The following is a 21,742-nucleotide window of genomic DNA, read 5'->3' on the forward strand; positions in this document are numbered from 1 at the left end:
GACTACGCAGAACTACGTACACAACAATGATTTAGCATTAAAAACAATCCATAGTTGTACTGGTTACATTAATATCAGCAGGTGTTGAACATTATGATTCTATCAGTAATCCATCTCTCAAACATTGGTAGACCCCCAACACCAACCTACCCTGTATACGACAATGCTGTCATTGACAAAATGGAAATCAGGAGCCTAAAGCCCCTATTACATGATGCAAGTAAACTGGACACCTATGCACCAGCGCCCCAAACATGCATATCTATAACTATAGACTGGTTCACATAGACCTATTACACTATCCACGTGGGGTATACCTGGCCCACATGCACAGTAGACAGTGATAACGTGCAAAACGCAAACAGAACTGTCTGATCTCTTGTAAATTCATTTATTCAACCATGCGAAACATAAGGGGGACTGTGTGGTATATTGGAACATCATTCATTCAAATTATTTATGTGACTCAAGGTTCCTATTTAACAAGAAATTGTTTTTTTATCATTATTTATTAAGTAAGTGTTATTATCGTATGTAGGTTACTACTGTTCTGAATTAGAGACTTAACAGTTATTTTTATATTATGACACTTGGTTAGACAGGTATATGTATTTATACAGCATTTTGCACATGGAGGACCCACTTGTTTCTGGAGCTATTGCCCTGGCAGTGACAGTAAATCTTTGGGTTAGGGCAGAACGATGACAAAAACAAAAAGCCAGATGATGTTGAATTTGACCCTGGCTGAAAAGAAGGTACAAACCCAGGGGATTATATTCACTGCTTATGAAAGAACTGAGGCTCGAAGATCCGCGTGAATTTTGGAGCTTCGTGAGGGTGGACATGGCCTGTTTCGAGCAGCTGCTGTCTATGACAGAAGATGGAATTAGCAAGTGTGACACAGTCATGAGGGAGGCTGTCTCACATTCTCGAAAGTAAGAATTAAATCATATGTTTATACATTTTGTGATCATACCAGCCTAGATCACGAATAAAATACTTATAAATGCCTGTTACATTACAGGCTGGTTGTAACATTATGTTTCCTGGCTACTGGGAAATCTTTTAAGTGTCTGGCTTTTAGCCACAGAATAGCACAGCCCACCATTTCAAAAGTTGTTGTGGATATATGTACTGCAATTTGCAACACTTTATAGGACCAATACTTAAAGGTGAACATGTGTTATTTTTCCAAGTTTGGAGTCCATCTGCTTAGCTGGGTGGTTATGTGCTTGCCTCCCATGCAGTGGGCCCGGGTTCAATTCCCAGCCAGGTTGGGGATATTCTCTCCTCGTGGTCTGGGTGTTGTGTTGCCATCATCATCATTTCATCCTCATCACTGGTACGCAAGTCACCCAATGTGGCGTTGATTGAAATAAGACTTGCACTCGGCGGCTGAACTTCCTTGGATGGTGCCTCCCAGCCAACAATGCCATACACTCATTTCCATTTTTTCCAAGTTTGGAATGCTATATGTGCTACTCAGAGTTGTGCAGTCCTTGTCTGTTGCACAGAGCCTAGCTACATGGACTTTCTCCCCTATCACTGCCAGTTTCTCTTTTCTGGCTTGTTGAAATAAAGCAAGATATGCAATCAAACCAATCATGAACTTTTGCAAACTAAGGTATTATGATACAAATCGAAAATCACTGTATAAAGTTATATGCATATTACTCAGAAAGAAACTATTACCAACATACCTTATTATGATGTATTGGGTCATACATACACCTTTCCTCACTGTGTGCCTGAATTAAGATGCATAACACCTCTTTGCTCAATTTCATTTCTAGAATATGAAGCAATCAATAGAAAAATTGCTTTCACAAACAGCTAGTGTAAAAGAGAGTCTACTGCAAAAAAAAGTTTTTTTCTGCATTTATGAAACCTCTTACTGCAGGGGGGGGGGGAGTGGAAAATCACCAACACGAAAATCTGAAATTAGCCACTAGCTGCCTAAAAATAGGAAAATAACAAGTAGAAAGCACTGTGGTACCCCCTTTTGTGCACGCATGAGTTATCGCTGCCTACTGCACATGCATAGATTGACAGAAATGCAGAACTGCTCTCTATTCTGGAGCACAGATAATTTGTCTGCTAACTTTCATAGTTTCACCCCTTGTACTGCTAGATGGCTGTCATGCTAGACCAGTACCATTCGCGGCAGATCGTCGTGTAATACCCACTGAATACTTGTGAGGGCAATGGCGGCTGTCTACATACACAGCGAGATTTCATTAAGTCAGTTGTACATGGAGAAAAACATTGAGACAAATATGGAGCAACTTGCATCATGTTTGCCATTGTGGTGGGATTCATTAAAAAAAAAAAGCATTCTAACAACACATGTAGTGTTACATTATGATAAATGTATCACTAGACAGACAGACACACTGTTCTGTGTGAAGAAGAAAAAATGCTACAATCAACCAATGTGTTATATGAGGTTGTTGACCAGCTTCGTGGGAATGATTCTTTTGTCACGGTAACACTCTCTTTACTGAGCAGGTGACTTCTCCAAAAAGCCAATAGCAGAATGCTGAATTGTGACTGGTAGGATCAATCAACATTCTCAAAAACACTATTGAGAACCAACATTTGCAGCCAATAAAATATAAGGGAAAATGGACTTTGTACAGATAAGACATTCCTCTCTCCAGCTCTGGATTCTGTGAGTGGCACATGGTACCATAAGAGATATGTGTTGGCGTGTGTCCTAAAAAAATTAGGATGAAGCATCATTATCAAATGGTCCTCTTTATAAGTGACATGGAGTTTGGACACCCATTAAAAAACACACACAACCACAACACAGCTGGAGAGATCATGATTTTACTATCCGTAGCTGCAAGGACATAAAAAGCATGTTTCCCAGTCTTGCATCTATAGGAAGTAACAGAATAGGTGAAATGATTTTCAATAATCCGACAGAGTAAATTTGTTTGTACTGTTCTTGGGTCTCCATCTGGGTGCATTCATTTTCAAACCACAATATTTTGACAGCTTTCCTTGCCGTCATCTTCAGGTGATACCTGCAGACTGAGCGTCTCCGCTGAATCTCCTCCCCTTTATACTCTGATCGCTCCTCACCCCTTCCCCCGCGTCTTGCTCCCCACCCCTTCCCCCGCGTCTTGTCGCATGCAGCGCTGTGTGGAGGGGTGGTGGGGAGGGGCGGGCTGCTGGATGCGAACTGTGGACCATCAGATGTCCTGTGGCCTTTGTCGGGCACGGAAGTCACTTTGGGTAGGCACTGTGCTTTTAGTTGGCTGAATGCTGGGTCCGAGGTTGAACCCGGCATCTCTGTTGATCAGTCCATCAGCTACACGTATTTCAATCGCCTCCTTCAGAACACAGTCCCAAAAAGATGAGGCCTGCCATAAAATTTCCATTTTCACGTACTTCATAGTATCTCCAGTATCCGTGTAATGTTCCGCAACCACACATTTTGTAGGCTGCTTCAGTTCAGTGTGCCTTCTGTGTTCCTGGCATCTTTCTTCGATTGTCCATACAGCTTGCCCGATGTATGCCTTACCGCATTTACACGAGGAGAACTTAACCACCTTAATGATGTTTTCAAGAAGAACGGATATAAAGAGAGTCAAATTCGATGAGCCTTCAGGCAGAATGCACAAGCCCAGCAGAGAGAGAACGAAGAGGATGAGAAGACAATGGTGTACTTGCCTTATGCTGGCAAAGTATCCAACAAAATTGGCAGAATTCTGGCTTGGTGTAACATGAAATCTGTCTTCCGCCCACCTCCGAAAATGCATGCCCAGCTAGGTACAGTAAAAGATGACCTGGGTCTCCGCAAACGGGGTGTTTACCATCATCATCATCATCATTTAAGACTGATTATGCCTTTCAGCATTCAGTCTGGAGCATAGCCCCTTTATAAAATTCCTCCATGATCCCCTATTCCGTGCTAACATTGGTGCCTCTTCTGATATTAAGCCTATTACTTTAAAATCATTCTTAACCGAATCCAGGTACCTTCTCCTTGGTCTGCCCCGACTCCTCCTACCCTCTACTGCTGAACCCATGAGTCTCTTGGGTAACCTTGCTTCTCCCATGCGTGTAACATGACCCCACCATCTAAGCCTGTTCGCCCTGACTGCTACATCTATAGAGTTCACTCCCAGTTTTTCTTTGATTTCCTCATTGTGGACACCCTCCTGCCATTGTTCCCATCTACTAGTACCTGCAATCATCCTAGCTACTTTCATATCCGTTACCTCAACCTTATTGATCAGGTACCCTGAATCCACCCAGCTTTCGCTCCCATACAACAAAGTTGGTCGAAAGATAGAACGGTGCACAGATAACTTAGCCTTGGTACTGACTTCCTTCTTGCAGAAGAGAGTAGATCGTAGCTGAGCACTCACTGCATTAGCTTTGCTACACCTCGCTTCCAGTTTTTTCACTATGTTGCCATCCTGTGAGAATATGCATCCTAAGTACTTGAAACTGTCCACCTGTTCTAACTTTGTTCCTCCTATTTGGCACTCAATCCGTTTATATCTCTTTTCCACTGACATTCCTTTCGTTTTGGAGATGCTAATCTTCATACCATAGTCCTTACATTTCTGATCTAGCTCTGAAATGTTACTTTGCAAACTTTCAATCGAATTGCCATCACAACTAAGTCATCCTCATATGCAAGACTGCTTATTTTGTGTTCACACATCTTAATCTCACCCAGCCAGTCTATTGTTTTCAACATATGATCCATATATAATATGAACAACAGTGAAGACAGGTTGCAGCCTTGTCTTACCCCTGAATCTACTCTGAACCATGAACTCAATTTACCGTCAACTCTAACTGCTGCCTGACTATCCATGTAAAGACCTTTAATTGCTTGCAAAAGTTTGCCTCCTATTCCATAATCACGTAGAACAGACAATAACTTCCTCCTAGGAACCCGGTCATATGTCTTTTCTAGATCTATAAAGCATAGATACAATTCCCTGTTCCATTCATAACACTTCTCCATTATTTGCCGTAAGCTAAAGATCTGGTCCTGACAACCTCTAAGAGGCCTAAACCCACACTGATTTTCATCCAATTGGTCCTCAACTAATACTCGCACTTTCCTTTCAATAATACCTGAGAAGATTTTATCCACAACGCTGATTAAAGAGATACCTCTGTAGTTGTTACAATCTTTTCTGTTTCCATGTTTAAAGATTGGTGTGATTACTGCTTTTGTCCAGTCTGATGGAACCTGTCCCGACTCCCAGGCCATTTCAATTATCCTGTGTAGCCATTTAAGACCCGACATTCCACTGTATTTGATGAGTTCCGACTTAATTTCATCCACCCCAGCTGCTTTATTGCACTGCAATCTATTGACCATTTTCACCACTTCCTCAAATGTGATCCTATTCCCATCCTCATTCCTATCACATTGTACATCGAAATCTGAAACATTACTGATCGTATTTTCACCTACATTGAGCAACTCTTCAAAATATTCCCTCCATCTGCCCAAGGAATCTACAGCATTCACAAGCAATTTTCCTGACCTGTCCCAAAATACTTGTCATTTCCTTCTTACCTCCCTTTCAAAGACTGCTAATTACACTCCAGAATGGTTTTCCAGCAGCTTGACCCAAAGTCTCCAACCTGTTTCCAAAGTCTTCCCAAGATTTCTTCTTGGATGCTGCAATTATCTGTTTGGCTTTGTTTCTTTCTTCAACATAACTTTCTCTGTCTACCTGAGTTCTAGTATGTAGCCGTTTTTGATACGCCTTCTTTTTCCTTTTACAGGCTGCCTTGACTGTGTCATTCCACCAAGCTGTTTGCTTCATCCTACCTTTACACACTACTGTTCCAAGACATTCTTTAGCTACTTCTAGTACTGTGTCCCTGTACCTTGTCCATTCCTTTTCGAATGACTGTAATTGACTACATTCGACTAACTGGTACCTTTCTGAGATCATTTTTATGTACTTGTGTCTGATTTCCTTATCCTGAAGTTTCTCCACTCTTATCCTCCTATATATGGACCTGAACTCCTGCACTTTCAGCCTCACAATCCCAATTTCACTGCAGATTAAATAATGATCAGTGTCATCAAAGAATCCCCTGAATACATGTGTGTCCCTCACAGCCTTCCTGAATTCCTGATCTGTTATTATATAGTCAATGACAGATCTGGTTCCCCTGCCTTCCCAAGTATACCGGTGAATGTTCTTATGTTTAAAAAAGGAGTTTGTAATTACTAAGCCCATACTGGCACAGAAATCCAAGAGTTGTTTCCTGTTCCTGTTGGCCTCCATATCCTTTCCAAATTTACCCATAACCTTTTCATACCTTTCGGTTCGATTTCCAATCTTGGCATTAAAATCAACCGTGAGCAGAACACTGTCCTTGTCCTTTACTCTAACAACTATATCAAAGAGTGCGTCATAAAACTATTCATCTTATCTTGATCTGTCGCTTCACAATGCGAATATACTGACACAATCCTAATTTTCTTGCTAGACACTGTAAAATCAACCACATCAGTCATTCGTTTACATACCTTATTGCAACTACACTGGGTTCCATTTCTTTCCTGATGTAAAGCCCTACACCCCATTGTGCTATTTGTGCTTTGACTCTTGACCGGTAGACCTTATATTCTCCCACTTCCTCTTCTTTCTCACCCCTTACCCGAATGTCACTAACAGCTAAAACGTCCAAACCCATCTTACTTGCAGCCTCTGCCAGCTCTACCTTCTTCCCAGAGTAGCCCCCATTGATATTAATAGCTCCCCATCTCATTACCATTTGTTTGCCGAGTCGTATCTTAGGAGTCCCTGGTTTTTCAATTAGAGGTGGGACTCCGTCACCTCCAAAGGTCCGAGGCATTTTGCTCTGATTGTTGCCAGCGTCATATTTAAAGTACCAGGGAAGCAGGTTGCAAGCCTTACTTGCCCCGAGTCCCATTGAGTTTTACCCCTAATGGTTGAGGGACTAACCGGTGGATTTGGTAGTCTTTGCCGTATGAGCACAAAGGTGACCACAACTCAGAATATGTCCGAGATGCCCAGCCTTATTCCAAACTAACTGGTATCCCGACTGTCGGGACCACTTACTTGGCCACTCATACGTTGCCCGTGGTTCATGAATTAGGACATGACTACAGGAACCCACACCATGAACTTTACCGTATTCCGTATAAATGCTGTAAGGCATACATCAGGCAAACTGTATGGACAATCGAAGAAAGATGCCAGGAACACAGAAGGCACACTGAACTGAAGCAGCCTACAAAATCTACGGTTGCAGAACATTACATGGATACTGCGGATACTATGGAGTACGCGAAAACAGAAGTTTTACAGCAAGCCTTGTCTTTTTGGGACTGTGTTCTGAAGGAGGCGATTGAAATACGTGTAGCTGATGGGCTGATCAACAGAGATGCCAGGTTCAACTTAGCAAAGCCTGGGACCCAGCACTCAGCCAACTAAAAGCACAGTGCCGACCCAAAGCGACTTCCGCGACCAACGAAGGCTACAGGACATCTGATGGTCCCCAGTTTGCATTCAGCAGCCAGCAGCCCGCACCTCCCTACTACCCCTCGACACAGCGCTGTGTGCGGCAAGACACGGGGGAAGGTGGGGGGAGCAATCAGTGTGTAAAGGGGAGGAGATTCAGTGGAGACGCTGATTCTGCAGGTATCACCTGAAGATGACTGCAAGGAATGCTGTTGAAATATTGTGGTTTGAAAACGACTGCACCTGGCTGGAGACCCAAGAACAGTACAAACAGTTAATTCACCGGCAAAGCCTAAGATCACACAGAGTAAATTTGAATTCAACCATTACTTTGGCTACCGGTGTAGCTGGTTTGTGTAATCTGTTTCCACATTGAAACTATAAGCATACAGCACATTGCTTTATAAACCAATATAGGTCCTGACTTCTTCTTCTTCTCCTTCTCCTTATTCTCCTCTCTTGAGGTATTGCAGCCTACCATTATCGAATGATTGATTGAAACTAGTTTTACACACCATGTGCACTTCAAGCTAAAAATATATGTGGACCCCCAGTCCTAATTCAGCGATATCCTTATCTGACGGTATTGTGGAGAACAGTGTCCTGGATTGAGAGAAATATGTTTTTCATGTTTTAATAGATAGCACTTTGAATAATACTTATGTTGTCTTTGTTGTTGTCAGTGTGGAGAATCTCCTTGTAGTAGATAATTAAGATTGTATGCAGACAGAACATAATTAATAACCTTTTCTCAGTCTTGAGTCTCAGGGCAGTTTAAGGCAATTTTCAAGTATTCTTACTATCTCCAGTAGACAAACTGTTGCTGTTCTGCAAGTTATCTATTAGCTGACAACACTTGGGCACAAGATTGTGGAAAATACATAAAACTGAGAGTAATTATGTAGCTGTTTGGATGTGGCATCAGCTAGTGCCTCGAAATATTAAACAAATAGGCTTCAAATGACATAATTTGTTACTGACAAACAAACTAGGCCTATAACCATGCCACCTGGCTCCAGAGTGTACTAGTTGTAAAAGGTGGAGTTAGGCAGTTGTGCCTTAATATCATTGATATCTAATTCTCCATCATGATTGCGTGAGAGCAGCATGACGTTGAAGTGGTATTGGGATCAGTCTTAGTTTGTTGGTAAAAATATGTAAAATTTTGGAAAACTTGGTCAAAATATGTAAATTTGAGGAATATATGTAAAAATTCGTAAAGTTGAGAGTACACATATATCAGCCTAAGCAAGGTCTTCGCTATTGCCGTGTAATATTGTTATTAACAAATAGACCTAGACTGACATAATTTGTTATGATGAAATAGACACAACCTGTCCCTATGCTCCTGAATGTCTCTAGTTATAAAATAAGAAAATGGGTGAGAAATATAGAATAATGAGAGTACTTACTTATCTGTCTGGTTTTGGTCTCTGCTGACATCATGTAATATTGAGATTAACAAATAGAACTCCAGTGATGTGACTTAGTGTAATATTTTATTAACAAATTGACACAGCCTGATCCCCTCCCAATGCTGTCTAGCTGCAGAGTAACCCCTCCCACCCTAGTGTCCGAGTTATAAAAGATGAATTTGGGGAGGGGGTGCATAATCCTCATTGGTCCAGAGGGGTGGCAGCTATTATTTTGTCACATGGCAACATGACCTTGAAAATAAATAGCACAGTTGCCTGGGTGATTACCCTGGGTGACCTAGATCAATTCCTGGTGGTTCCCTGGGGCACAGTGAGTGGAAGAACCAAGGAGCCTAAGTGTGTAACCTGACACCAGATGTGTAACATGACACCAGATGCAGTACAATCATTATCTGTGCTTGGACATACACTGCTATCCTACTGAGCACTCTTTATGAAACTGAATAGGGATTCCATCAAGACCTGGTGGCTTATTTGCTTTCAATTTTTTCAGCTGTTTCTCTGCACCAGTTCTATGTCCTCCATATGGGAGTCTGTGTGATGGTCAAACAACGGTATATTTGTACAATTCTCCTCCGTGAACAATTTCTTAAACGTGAAATTTAAAACTTCAGATTTCGTTTAACTGGCACTCCAGACTGGTCAACAAGTGTCTGAATGGAAGCCTTAAACCCTCTTAGTTATTTTACATGGGACCAGAATTTTCTTGAATCATCAGTCAGATCTTTTGCTAAGGTATGAAAGTTGTATTTTTATGCTTTGTGCATAGATCTTTTCACAGACCAAAAATCTCTACTAACATTTGCCTATTGTAATTTGCTTATTCTTCTTTGAACTGAGAGTGTAAGGGCCTGGAGGATCCTTCCTACCCATAATCCACTTACTAAGCACGTAGTTCTCCGGACTGTGATTCCTCCTTCCTTCTTGATTGGCTGATAAGTTTTTGTCACCATAGTCACTATGATGGCATCACGATCACTAATCTCCATCCCTATATGAGTACTGATGGTTTTGATAAGGTCCAGCCTGTTTGTAGTTACAAGGTCCAAGATATTTCCATTGCATGTGGGTTGCTGAACTAGCTGCTTGATTCCCTTATGTATCACCAATTGGTACAAATGAGAAAACTTTTTCTGCAGCCAGTAAGCCACAAGACGGTCAAGAAGTCGATTGTGCAAATTCATTCAGTAGCTGCAGGACATGCTAATATTACAGTGCAAATGATCAGTTTTCTCGTCAAACCACACTGCCCACAATATCGGACATTTTTAACCATTTTATGTCCTCTGGCATCATCCCTCTAGCCTGCAAACAGGGATTCATAAAACCATTACCAAAGAAGAAATCTGTCAAATAGCCTTCCAACAGCAGGCCCATTTGCTTTCTACCAGCCTTATCCAAGGCTTTAGAATATATAGTTCACTAACAGCTTATTAATTATTTCACATCAGATAAACTTTTGGATGAATGACTGTCTGTTGACTCTGACATTCTATTTGCTAAACTCACAAGTCAAAATCTTTTTTCAAGTGCTATACAGTAGTTACACTAATACCTAACATCTTGCCAACAATGTGTAATGATTGGGAAAAAAATATCACATTGGAAGGATGAAATAGCAGGGTTCCTGCAAGGATCAGTATTGGGCCCATTATTCTTCACATTACATGTTGATGATTTGTCAACTATTCTCTCCCATTGTGATATCACCTATACACTGATGGCCTTCAGTTATATCTAAGTGCAAGTCCAACAAACCTGACCACAGCCATCGAGCATATACAGTGTGATTCACTAACTGCAAGTAAAACTAAAGAAACAAGTTCATATAAATATAGGACCACAAATGTTTAGGCATAGAGTTATGGCTAATAAAAGATTTTGCCTGCAATTTAGCAACTTCGCTAATATGAAGCCATAGCAAAACTGTAGAGACAGTTTTGAACATTTATTGTGAATGTATTGCGAAATTGTATGTACACTGTACAACTACCTTAACACTGAGCTTTTTTTCTGATTTAACATGAATTCTTGTGTGCTATGGTATTAATAAAAGCAGATTATCTGACACATTCATACAGTTTCAGTCAATGGTATTATCATCACTTTTACAAAATGAAATTCTCTACAACTTCTATTGAAAACTTTGTCTGGAATTTAATAAAGAAATTGGGCCAAGTAGTTAATAAATTAAAATTTTTACGCAATTACTTCTTTGCTTCTCTGAATGTTCTGGAAAACTACTGCAGATACACGTCTGGGACATGTTTTGTTAGATTCAGCAGATCAATAACAACAAAATGAATGGAAATCGTGCTTTACTTTAACCTCGTACAGTTTTGCGATGGCTTCATATTAGCGAAGTTGCTAAATTTCAGGCAAAATCTTTTATTAGCCATAACTCCATAACTAAACATATTCGGGCCTATGTTTATATGAACTTTTTTATTTAGTTTTACTTGTAAAATAACATATTAAAGTGTTTGCATACCTTCGTGAACCACCCTGTATATGCCGATTTACATGCACTATCAGAGTGGGTGCAGAACCTAAGTTTGAAACTTAACCTGGCTAAAATGCAAGCAATCTTAGTCATTCACAGAAAATTTTTACCTCTCAGTTCAGAAAATCTCCTTCACCATTAATCCCAGATGGCACAGAAATAGCTTTTTCTTCTTCTACAAAGAATTTGAAAATAATTCTGGACAATCTCTTAGATTGGACTGAACACCCAACTACAGTCTGTAAAAGTAGTAGTAGAAGTTTCAGTGTTACTTCACTCATTACAAAGATATAAAAAAGTAATTCCTGTTGAGCTTAAAAAGGATCTTATAAAGATGGTAAAATTCTCCATACTTGACTATGATGACACTATTCTCCAAGGCATTCATATGAAAGCTCACACCAGGTGAAAGTGGTGATGAATGTTTGTGAATGGTACATTGTGATGTATGCTTTTATATCATTCCAATCTGTGAACAATTATCATGGTTAAGTGCTGATAAATATAGAGGCTATCATACTCTATGTTTGCTCTATTGTCTTGGCAAACACTGCCCTCCCTCTTACCTATCTACAACTCTTACACTACTATCTGAACAGCACAGAAGAAATATTCATTCTCAACAAAGTAAAATTCTCTCTGTACCATCACAAAACACTGCTGTCATCTCTAAATCATTTTTTGTATCAGAGAAATTAAATTCCTTCCAAACTTCAAAAGACAGCTAATGGCCCACCATCTATCACAATAACCATCTCTCTCATATTTGTGCAACTCACTCTCATCAGTCCCCATCCCCACAGCTTTTCTTTCACCCTTGTTGGAAGAGTTCTGTGTTTATTTTCTATTTTTTCCTAACACCCGCTGTCACTGTCATTGCAAACTTCTCCTCTTTCTTTATCCCTTCCCCTTGTTATAATACTAAACATGACCTCAAATGTGCTAAACTAATTGGCATCATTCTAAATGCTCTTTACTACTACTACTACTACTGGGAATGTTTTGTACTATATTTGGTATTTGTCATTTCTGGTCGGATGTAAGAGCTGACCTTAAAGCCCTAATCTGCGCAGGCTAAATAAGCAATAAATGTATAATTAAATTCAACTCTGTCTAACTTGCCTATATATTTTATCAGTTTCTTAGCAGAGTTATCAGATCCATAAACTAAGCACTGCTGTATTGTCTCTGTTTATCTCCTTTTTAGTGCCTCAGTTTGTGTGAATGTGTCTGTCGAAATGAATTAAGCTGTTTCTCAGAAAAGTACTTTTTACTCCCTTTTCCCTCTCTAGAGTACTGTTTACTCCCTTTTCCCTCTCTAGAGTTTAGTCTATTCAAAAATTTTCTTTTGATTCTATCCTGTTCTGATTATGCTTAAAATGAGATTAGAAAACTCTTTTTTTTTTTATCTGCACTGTTTCATGGTAGTTTATGAATTGTTTCAAAATTCTGTGCATTTTTTTATTTAGTTTACAAAATTTGATTCGACATTTGCAGTCACAGATTCAACTACATCCACCAGAGCATTAAGCTGTTTCAGCCCAGATTCCACAGTTTATTTTACTTTGTTATTTACTTTATTAGTTTTGCAACCTGAATACTGTTATTTAGCTGTTCAGAATTTAACTCACTTGCAAGTGGTGAAAGCTTCTTGTCAATTTTGACATTGTTTTCATCAATTTTACTATGTGGTTCATTTTTAAGTCTTCAGTTTTGTTATTTTCTACTACCTGATAGCCTAATTTACTCAGTTAATTGTTCACTTTGACTGCCTAATTCAGTGTATAGTTTATTTATCATTTTTATAATCTGTTCAAGCATCAGATTTCCCTCTTCAGACAAGCCACTGAAGCATTGTTCATAATGTGAATCCTGCCTCATCCTATACCCTTAAATTGGTTCATCTTTTCACACTTGTAAGACTTTTCCAGTTAAGAGTAAAAAAAATAAAAAATCACACAGAAAGTCCTACAGTCAAAAACAACTATGCAATAATAAAAACAATGGGTAGATGGGGGTAAAAGTGTGCATTTTTAATTTTACTAAATATTTAAAGAATTTTCTAGCAATGTTATATCAATTATACACGCAACATCTAGTTTGCAATCTTGGTAACATTGTGTAATATTTTCACTGTTATCCAGTTATTTTTAGAGGAGTACTGAACGTTCTCCTAAAAAATATTTTTGGGTACTTTTACCCCCTGCTGCAGGGTAAGAGTATGCACACCTGAGGGAGAGTACACAGTGCATACTCTTACCCCCAAATGAAGGAAATGAAAAGGATTACAAACAAATGAATGGGAAAATACATTAGGAACTCTTTATTTTTCAAGAAATTCATAAATGAAATATCGTAATTACCTAAGGGTAAGGTCGAAAAGTCATTTATCGAGGGAAATGCAGTGCTGCAGTATTGGTTATTCTTCCACCAATCAAAAAGTTTTTGTGAAGTGGCCAAGGTTTCTTGAGGCAGCCTCTGAAATCCAGTAACTTTGGGTGGTTGCTGCTTTGAGCTCCCAATTTCAGTAAGGCTAAGAGTTTGATGGTAGGGCAGCTCTGTTAATGGCTGTGGAGTTGATGTTCTGGTCAGTTTCTGAGGGGGGGGGGGAAGCCGAAATGCCACTATGGAAGACATGATTATGTTAGAAGTGAGTTTGAAAAACCCACTACCCAGTAAAAGAAAAACCACAGGAAAGAAAAATTAATTTAAGTTCTCTAAGATTAATGAGGCATCTAAGGTAAATAAACACTAACAAGAAATTTGCTTGAATATCCTAGAAGGAACTACACAAGTCAAAGTACAGGTTATGGGGTAAAAGTTCACGAACTGTTTCTTAATGGGGTAAAAATATGCCACACAAGCTTCTACCCCATTAGATCAGCGTACTTTTTCCACATTCCACTATTTTGTTTTCTGGCAATCTACAGGTAGCAGATCACGGAGGATATTGGAAGCTTATAGCTGCCAGTTGTGGTAACAAGTTTATTTTATTCTTGAATAGATTTAAGTTGACTTAACACTTAATGAAAACTATACAAATTTTACATCACAAATGTTCAACAGTGACTTACTGCATGTTCTTAGGCTGTAAGCATGCTACTACCATAAGGTCCAGAATAGAACTGAGTATATGACCATGTATCCACCGTCTGGTGGGGGATTGGTGAACATCTGCTTTAGGAACCGGAAAACTTGATGCATACTCTTGCCCCATGCGTACTTTTACCTCCACCCATCGTGCTTATCTTTCTTCATTGTGTGTGTTGTTGAAGTCCCAGTCTGATCTGCAATAAATCACTTTGTTCCAGTTTGGTTCCTTAGCCTTATAACTGGCAGCTGGTACCTTTCAGACTAGCCCTTTGATCAGCCTCCTAGCAGAGGTATGGGTTCCACTGTTGTGGGTTCTGTGCCAACAACAGTTGATCGCTTATGCATTATGCATCTGCTGTGCCCCAGAACACCCAAACTATCATCTCCTCTTTCCAGATACAGAGATCCACCTTCTGCAATGGTGGCCCAGGTCTGAGGCTATGATTATCATCTGCATCTGGCCCCTTTCTTTCTGAACTCCAGTTTTCCCCTCTACCACCTCATATCTGGGCCCACTGATGTACAACTCCATGGTGCATCCCCTTCTTACAGCTCTGTCTTGACCAGTCATAAGATCTGAAAGACTTGGCTCATCTTGAGGCCCTCTACTGCCAATTCTTCTCCATTCTTGGCACATTTCAGGGTTCAGGAGTAGTCTATACTGATGGCTCGATGGTTGCTGGTCACATTGGCTTTGCTTATGTTCATGTGGGATGTCATGAACTCTGCTCCTTGTTGGATTGCTATAGTGTTTTTACCACAGAGTTGGTAGCCGTCTCTCGTGCTCATGAGCATATCCATTCCTGCACCAGTGAGTCCTTTCTCATCTGTAGTGAATTCCTGCACCAGTGAGTCCTTTCTCATCTGTAGTGACTCTTCGAGCAGTTTACAAGCTCTTGACCAATGTTACCCTCACCGTCCCTTGGTCCTGACTATCCAGGATTCCCTTTTTGTCCTCGAACAATGTGGACGCTTGGTGTTCTTTGCCTGGACTCCAGGTCACATTGGGATCATGCGGAATGAATTCACTGACAGGCTGGTCAAATTGGCTACTGGGAAGTTACCTCTTGAGATCAGTATTCCACAATTGAACTGTCAATCAGTATTACACTGTCAAGTTGTATGGATTCAGAAAAAGGAAAGGCATACTCTGGCTTTGCCAAACAAACTAAGGGTGATAAAAGAGAGGTCATCCATGTGGGCCTCTCGCAAGGACTCCATCGTCCTTTGCTGGCTCTGCATCTGCATACTTGACTGACTCAGGGTCATCTCTCTTTTGCATTGTTGCTGTGGTGCCCATTTGACAATGATCCACATTTTGCTGCCTTACGGTGGACTCTTAAACTCCCTGACTCACTATGCCTGGTGTTAGCAGATGATGCCTTAGCGGCTGACCCGGTTTTATGGTTTATTCGTGAAAGGAGTTTCTCCTACTTTCTCTAAGGGAGGACACCTAAGTCTTGTCAGCCCATTGAAGGGTTGAAAGGATGCCCTGTTGCCCCCTCTGCCCCAAATGGGCAGCAGCTGTCTGGGCTTGGTGGCCTGCCCCAGCCGTCACCTTACCCACTCTTTTACTCTTCTTCTCGCTTCTCATGTGGTCTGTTTGACTTGATGTTCTTCCTCTGTTTTTCTGTGCTTCTCTCGCTCTGTCTGTGTCGTTAGCCTTTTCTGGATATTGTTGGATGGGGTGCCTCTGCTAAGTGGTAAAGGGTGGCGGGGGGAGGGGCATGGTATGTCCTCCCTCGCACTTTCTGTTTTTGGGGGCCTCTGGCTGCTCCCATGATGGGATTCCTCACCTGCCTTTCTCCCTTTTCTTCTTACTTGTTCCAATCTGTAGCCTTGTTGACCTTTAGTAGACCATGGACTTTTCTTTCCTTGGGTTTTGTGCACTAGACCCCTCTTTTGCATGTAATTTTGTTGACTTGCCTGTCCCAGGTAGGAAGACTGGTGACTAGACCTTCAGGTTTTCTTTCCTTGGATTTCACACATTAAGCCCTCCTTTGGCATGTAGTATTGCTGAATTGCCTGTTCAGGCAGGAGGTACTGGCAGTCTTTGTCATTTTGTCCCTTTTTATCATTCAACCTACCTACCTACCTACCTACCTACCTACCTTTGTCTTCTTGTCTTTTCATTATGCAGTGTTACTTTTGTTTTTACAGATAAATCTCACTCGTCATTGCAAAGTGACTAACAAAACTATCTTTGAGACACCCTGCTAAGCAGTTCCTACATTTCACCACTGTAGACCTTTTCTATGGGACTGACACTGGGTAATTTAGCGGACGAGTCACAGTGCAGTAGGATACCTGAGTATTCATCGAACTAGGAATGTATAAGGGCAGTCCTGTGAACATGTCTGTTGTCATATTGGAAGAAGGGATTTTCAACAGTGTACTAATCATGAAGATGCAGAAGAAAGGACAATGTTTGATCACTGACAATGTTGAATTAAATGCCTTGGTTCATGTTTACTTTAACGTGGATGAGTTTGCTCAAGACATGGTACGAAATACACCCCATGATCGTACCAACTTTACAGACTCAGTTCCAGCCTGGACTACATCATCCACACCCTGTGGGTTAAATGCCTCTTAGGGCCATTGGTTCATTCAGTACCTTGTATCATATCATTAGGGTAAAAATTGCTGCTCATTGATTTCCAGTGAGACAATCCATTGAGATGCTATCCTTATGATGTACAGGTATTGATATGTTGCATTTCAGCTGATATTATTTTTAATTCAGATGGCGACAGTGTCACTTCAGCCATCAGTGTGAAAACAGAACCTTTGGTATGAATGTTGAGTCACTATGAAATATTTAATCTTGTTTCAAAATTAATAGATTTAGTATTTTATCTGGGTGACCACCTATTACATATTTCTATGTACATAATCACCATACTTGTAATTTTACATCTTGTGTAATGAGATTGAATTTGGACAATATAATGAGCAAAGGTAACCATTACCTACAGTGAATTAATTGAGCTGAGTGTAGTCACATAATCTAAGCTATTTTTACTGCATTTGGCTTTTAATGGCATGAGACAACCAATTCAGCACTGTTATTGGGATGTATGTGATGTTACTGTAAATTGACACTTGCTTTGCAAGGCAGCCAATAAGATCCATGATCATTACAAAAACCAGAATAGAACCATTCCACTTTGTGTTGCAATGGTCAAACTGTTGGCCTCTTATTTTTAGGAGCCATTTAGCAGAAGGCCTCATCCACTCATTCCAGTTTAGGTTACCATGATCTTTCTTCATCCAAATGTAAAGATGATTACTTTGAAATAGCATGGCTCTTTTGTGCCTTCTGCATTTCTTGAGCTAGTATTTTATATCATATATTATGACTAGATTCTAACCTTTGTTGAATTCTTTAATTTACAGGATCTTTAGTTGGGAAAGTCATCTGGATAACAGGTGCTTCAAGTGGCATTGGGGAATCCCTAGCTGTCATCTTGGCAAAACATAATGTGAAACTTATACTGTCAGCACGAAGAGAGAAGGAACTGGAACGAGTGAAACAGAAGTGCCTTGGTAAGTTACATTGACCATTAAAAAAAGGTGACATTAACTCTCAGTAGAAATTGGTATTCTTATTTACTTCATTCAGTTGGACTTGTGAATCAAGAGTTGAACTTTTTTTTTATCAGCCTTGTATCTTACTGACAATCATGCAGACTTCTTTCTCAGTTTACAATCAACTGAGGTGCAGGAGGTGACAAGCATATTTGATATCTGCAGTTAAAAGATTAATGTTGTTAGCTGTGAAAGTGTATGAATTCAGTAATGGTGGTGCAAATGGGATTTTCTAGTTGTCGCATTAATTTCGTCATCTACATCTGCATGGTTACTCTGCAATCCACACTTAAGTGCCTGGCAGAGGGCTCATTGAACCATTTTCATACTGCTTCTCTATCATTCCACTATCGAATGGCGCGTGGGAAAAAGGAACACCTAAATCTTTCTGTTTGAGCTCTGATTTCTTGTAATATATTATGATGATCATTTCTCCCTACGTAGGTGGGTGTCAATAAAATATTTTCTCATTCGGAAGAGAAAATTGGTGACTGAAATTCCGTAAATAGATCTCACCACAAAGAAAACCGCCTTTGTTTCAGTGACTGCCACCCCAACTCATGTATCATATCAGTGACACTCTCACCCCTATTGTGCGATAACACGAAACGAGCTGCCCTTCTTTGCACTTTTTCGATATCCTCTGTCAATACTACCTGCTAAGGATCCAATGCCACACAGCAATATTCCAGCAGAGGACGACAAGTGTAATGTAGGCTGTCTCTTTAGTGGGTTTGTCCCAAGTGTTCTGCCAACAAAGCACAGTCTTTGTTTCGCCTTCCCCACAATATTATCTATGTGGCATTTCCAGTTTAAGTTGCTCGTAATTGTAATTCCTAGGTATTTAGTCGAATTGACAGCCCTTAGATTTGAGCAATTTATTGTATACCCAAAATTTATCAGATTTCTTTTACTACCCATGTGGATGACCTCGCACCTCTCTTAGTTTAGTGCCAATTGCCACTTTTTGCACCGTACAGGAATTCTCTCTAGATCATTTTGTAATTGGAATTGATCGTCTGATGATTTTCCTAGACAGTAAATTACAGTGTCAACTGCAAACAATCTAAGGGGGCTGTTCAGATTATTGCCTAGATCATTTATATAAATCAGGAACAGCAGAGGGCCTATGACACTACCTGGCAGAATGCCAAATATCACTTCTATTCTTCTCGATGATTTACCGTCTAGCACTACGAACAGTGACCCCTCTGAGAGGAAATCACGAATCCAGTCACACAGCTGAGATGATACTCCATATGCACACAATTTAATAGTTGCTTGTGAGGAACAATATCAAAAGCCTTCTGGAAATCTAGGAATATGGAATCGATCTGAGATCCCTTGTCAACAGCACTCATTACTTCATGGGAATAAAGAGTTAGCTGTGTTGCACAAGAATGATATTTTCTGTATCCGTGTTGGTTATGTATCAGTAAGTCATTTTCTTCAAGGTGATTCATAATGTTTGAGTAGAGTATATGCTCCAAAATCCTACTGCAAATTGAGGTCAGTGATATGGGTCTGTAATTCAGCGCTTTACTCCTATTTCCTTTCTTGAATATTGGTGTGACCTGTGCTACTTTACAGTCTTTAGGAAGGGACCTTTTGTCAAGTGAGCAGTTGTACAGGGTGTTACAAAAAGGTACGGCCAAACTTTCAGGAAACATTCATCACACACAAAGAAAGAAAAGATGTTATGTGGACATGTGTCCGGAAACGCTTACTTTCCATGTTAGAGCTCATTTTATTACTTCACTTCCAATCAAATTAATCATGGAATGGAAACACACAGCAACAGAATGTACCAGTGTGACTTCAAACACTTTGTTACAGGAAATGTTCAAAATGTTCTCCGTTAGCGAGGATACATGCATCCACCCTCCGTCGCATGGAATCCCTGATGCACTGATGCAGCCCTGGAGAATGGCGTATTGTATCACAGCCAAGCACGAAGAGTCTCTACATTTGGTACCGGGGTTGCATAGACAAGAGCTTTCAAATGACTCCATAAATGAAAGTCAAGAGGGTTGAGGTCAGGAGAGCGTGGAGGCCATGGAATTGGTCCACCTCTACCAATCCATCGGTCACCGAATCTGTTGTTGAGAAGCATACGAACACTTCGACTGAAATGTGCAGGAGCTCCATCGTGCATGAACCACATGTTGTGTCGTACTTGTAAAGGCACATGTTCAAGCAGCACAGTTAGAGTATCCCGTATGAAATCATGATAACGTGCTCCATTGAGCATAGGTGGAAGAACATGGGGCCCAATCAAGACATCACCAACAATGCCTGTCCAAACGTTCACAGAAAATCTGTGTTGATGATGTGATTGCACAATTGCATGTGGATTCTCGTCAGCCCACACATGTTGATTGTGAAAATTTACAATTTGATCACGTTGGAATGAAACCTCATCCGTAAAGAGAACATTTGCACTGAAATGAGGATTGACACATTGTTGGATGAACCATTCACAGAGGTGTACCCGTGGAGGCCAATCAGCTGCTGATAGTGCCTGCACACGCTGTACATGGTACAGAAACAACTGGTTCTCCCGTAGCACTCTCCATACAGTGACGTGGTCAACGTTACCTTGTACAGCAGCAACTTCTCTGACGCTGACATTAGGGTTATCGTCAACTGCACGAAGAATTGACTCGTCCATTGTAGGTCTCCTCGTCGTTCTAGGTCTTCCCCAGTCGCGAGTCATAGGCTGGAATGTTCCGTGCTCCCTAAGACGCCGATCAATTGCTTTGAACGTCTTCCTGTCGGGACACCTTCGTTCTGGAAATCTGTCTTGATACAAACGTACCGCGCCATGGCTATTGCCCCATGCTAATCCATACATCAAATGGGCATCTGCCAACTCCGCATTTGTAAACATTGTACTGACTGCAAAACCACATTCGTGATGAACACTAACCCATTGGTGCTACGTACTGATGTGCTTGATGCTAGTACTGTAGAGCAATGAGTCGCATGTCAACACAAGCACCGAAGTCAACATTACCTTCCTTCAATTGGGCCAACTGGCGGTGAAACGAGGAAGTACAGTACATACTGACGAAACTAAAATGAGCTCTAACATGGAAATTAAGCGTTTCCAGACGCTTGTCCACATAACATCTTTTCTTTATTTGTGTGTGAGGAATGTTTCCTGAAAGTTTGGCCGTACCTTTTTGTAACACGCTGTATATGATTGCTAAGAAGGCAATATTGTGTCTGCATACTCTGAGAGGAACCTGATTGGTATACCATCTGGACTGGAAGACTTGCCTTTCTTAAGCGATTTTAGTTGTTCCGCAACACCTAGGATATCTACTTTTATGTCACTTATGCTAACAGCTGTTCTGGTTTTGAATTCTTGAATATTTACTTCATCTTCTTTCGTGAACGAATTACAGAAAACTATATTTAGTAATCTGATTTGATCCATTATAAATGATTTTTGAAAGCCTGCGACTGTAGATACAATAGGTTTGTTTATAAATAAATAAATCTTCTGCTACCAGTCACGATTTTCTTTATTTTACTATTCGCACGACACGTTTCGAGAAATAATTCCCATTTTCAAGTGCGTTTTGTGTGTGTGTGTGTGTGTGTGTGTGTGTGTGTGTGTGTGTGTTAAG

General features: G+C 40.5%; 1 protein-coding gene across 2 annotated transcripts in view; it reads left to right on the forward strand.

Moving 5' to 3' along the window:
- Positions 1-21,742, forward strand: part of LOC126470458 (dehydrogenase/reductase SDR family member 7) — a 201,826-nt gene that overhangs the window by 50,858 nt on the left and 129,226 nt on the right. For both annotated transcript variants that reach the window (XM_050098311.1, XM_050098312.1), the window contains exon 3: positions 17,916-18,065. In XM_050098311.1, the coding sequence (XP_049954268.1) occupies positions 17,916-18,065 (150 nt within the window). The remainder of the gene's footprint in view (positions 1-17,915; positions 18,066-21,742) is intronic.

Source organism: Schistocerca serialis, chromosome 3 (assembly GCF_023864345.2).
Source record: "Schistocerca serialis cubense isolate TAMUIC-IGC-003099 chromosome 3, iqSchSeri2.2, whole genome shotgun sequence".
NCBI lineage: Eukaryota > Metazoa > Arthropoda > Insecta > Orthoptera > Acrididae > Schistocerca > Schistocerca serialis.